This window comes from Cryptomeria japonica, chromosome 5 (genome assembly GCF_030272615.1).
Source record: "Cryptomeria japonica chromosome 5, Sugi_1.0, whole genome shotgun sequence".
NCBI lineage: Eukaryota > Viridiplantae > Streptophyta > Pinopsida > Cupressales > Cupressaceae > Cryptomeria > Cryptomeria japonica.
The window spans coordinates 182,623,054-182,625,615 of NC_081409.1; the positions used below are offsets into that span (position 1 = coordinate 182,623,054).

Below are 2,562 nucleotides of genomic sequence, written 5' to 3' on the forward strand. Positions count from 1 at the left end.
GCAGTTCCTACAGGACTGCATACAAACGCTGAAACTACACGGTTGGGTGAAAGTTTGGGCCTGTCAAGTATTGGGTTTTTCCGCTGCACTGTTCATATTCATCGTGTCTGTAACAAAAATGGCTTGGAAAGCACCCATTCTTCTGTTGTTTCTGTACATTTCTGTAGCCCACGCTGAATGCCCAATCAATCTCGACTATGTAACTCAAATGTCGTGGAATTCATCCTACTGCCAGTCGATTCAAACTTCCGCCCAACTGGAAAACTGTCGCACCACATTGAGAACTGTGATTGGTGTGGGTCTTGCTCAATTTCTGCGAGATCAATCCATCTTCGAACTACCCAATTATGCCTCTGCCATTGCCTGTTTCAGCAGATTTCAACAGAAGCTCACCTCCATGGGACTTCCCCAAAATTTGGTTCAGCTATGTTTCAATGATACATCAGATTATGTCTCAAGTCCCCATTTGTGCGGAGGCATAAAGACGAAACAAGATTGGGTTAAATTGCTCGGACCCACTTCTTTGGACACCGCCTGTAAAGGAGATCTCTCTGGTGTCCCTGCATGTGGTGCATGTTATGCCAGTGGGGAAGCAGTTCACAGGCAGTTAACAGACATGATCAAAAACATTTCAAAGAAAACCAGTCGAAAATGTTACTATTTCATTTGCCTGTATGCTGCAGGAGTGGCGAATGAATTAGGGCCCATGACTACTCAGGCTGCTTCCTGCATTCTCCGTGTGCCATTTCTTCAGAGGAAGCCCAAACGACGGATTCTGTTCTATGGTTTTACAGGTGCCGCCATTGGGTTCCTCCTGCTCTCTGGTTTAGGCCTCGGGTACTGCTTGTGGGTAAGAATGAAGGGCAAGGCAAAGCACAGGTATTTCGTGAGGAATAACAGGAGTCTGTTAAAAGACACCGTGAAGCCCAATATGGGCGCTGTCTGGTTCAACATTCACCGGATCAAGGCTGCAACGGCCAATTTCAGTGATGCCAATGTGGTCGGCCAGGGGAGTTTCGGAACAGTTTATAAGGGTGTCCTCACCGACGGTCGCCCCATTGCGGTTAAGAGGATCACAAACTGCAATTCGGAAGGGGAAACTGAATTCATCAACGAGGTGGAGATCATCAACAGCATAAGGCACAGGAATTTGGTGGCTATGAGAGGATTCTGTGTTTCTAGCGATGACAAAAAGGGACGTCAGAGATTCCTGATTTATGACTTCATGGCGAATGGGAGCCTTGATGAACACATTTTTGGGGGAAACAGGGGAACTCTGAGTTGGGAACAGAGGAAGAACATTGCTCTCGGCACGGCTAAGGGCTTGTGTTATCTGCATTACGGCGTGCAGCCTGCAATTTATCACCGAGATATCAAGGCTACTAATATTCTGCTGGATGATGAAATGAATGCCTGTGTTGCTGATTTTGGGCTTGCCCGAATCACTACACGGGCAATCACATCTCACCACAAGAATCGCTGGTACCCATGGCTACTTAGCCCCTGAATATGCTCTGTATGGACAACTCACCGACCGGAGCGATGTCTACAGCTTTGGTGTGGTGTTGCTGGAGATCATGAGCGGGAGAAAAGCTTTGGATACATCTGCTGAAGAATTTCTTATTACAGATTGGGCGTGGAAGCTTGTCAAGGCGGGTAAAACTTCCCAAGTTATAGATGGCAAAATCCGGGAGGACGGGTCTCAGAGCACAATGGAGAGATTTGTTTTGGTGGGTATTCTTTGTTCTCATGTAATGGTGGCATTCAGACCCAGCATTGTGGAGGCATTGAAGATGCTGGAGGGAGAGGCTCAAATTCCAGAAATTCCAGATAGGCCTCTGCCTCTCACAGGTCATGGAGTTTTTGCTGATGAACACGGCGACGGTGACTCTTCTGTTTCAGATACTCTGCCGTCTTTCAGTTCATTTACCATTATACGGTGACCATGTACGCCTGTATTTTCTGTTAGATAGTATTGATTGTTAATGCCGACTCCACTGTAAGTTCTTTGTCATGACTGCGTACTGCGCAGACAAACAGCTGTAAATTAAAATCATCGAATTTCCACCGTTCATAATGATTGTTAACTAATATTTTCTGAATTTTATGATTCATTACCGGAATAAAACATCAAAAGAAGACATTAACAGACCAAAATGACCAGATTATTTAAAATTAATTAGGAACAGGTTTGGATTTTAGGTCGGTCATGGTCTTGTCAGAGGCTCATTTTGTTTTGTTCTGATCTGAAATATTTATGGTTTTGGAAATTTCTGCGTCGGTTGGAAAACTTTTGTGTGAGTTTTGTCCACATGCTCGATTTGAAATGCTGTGTAAAGGCCATATGGAGATGTGACGTAAGTAGTTGCAGTATGAGTGAATTTTTAAATGCTATCCATTTATGCACCGCCATGTTTGTTGCCGCTTCGGTATCTTTTTACATGCGATTTATGCATTTAAGGAATTTTCGGTTTGCCTGTCTACGTTGAGGGAGTTTTTTAATTTCAAAATATGCGGCTTCATTGAGTGGATTAATCGACTCTCCACTAACTAAAAGTGAAA

At 44.4% G+C, this 2,562-nt stretch overlaps 1 protein-coding gene across 1 annotated transcript; it reads left to right on the plus strand.

Annotated features, from left to right (window-relative positions):
• Positions 1-2,078, plus strand: LOC131027102 (probable receptor-like protein kinase At1g11050). The gene is given in 2 exon segments (XM_057957083.2): positions 1-1,446; positions 1,448-2,078. Coding segments are annotated over 2 exon segments (1,824 nt in total). The 5' UTR covers positions 1-118; the 3' UTR covers positions 1,944-2,078.
• Positions 2,079-2,562: the final 484 nt, after the last annotated feature.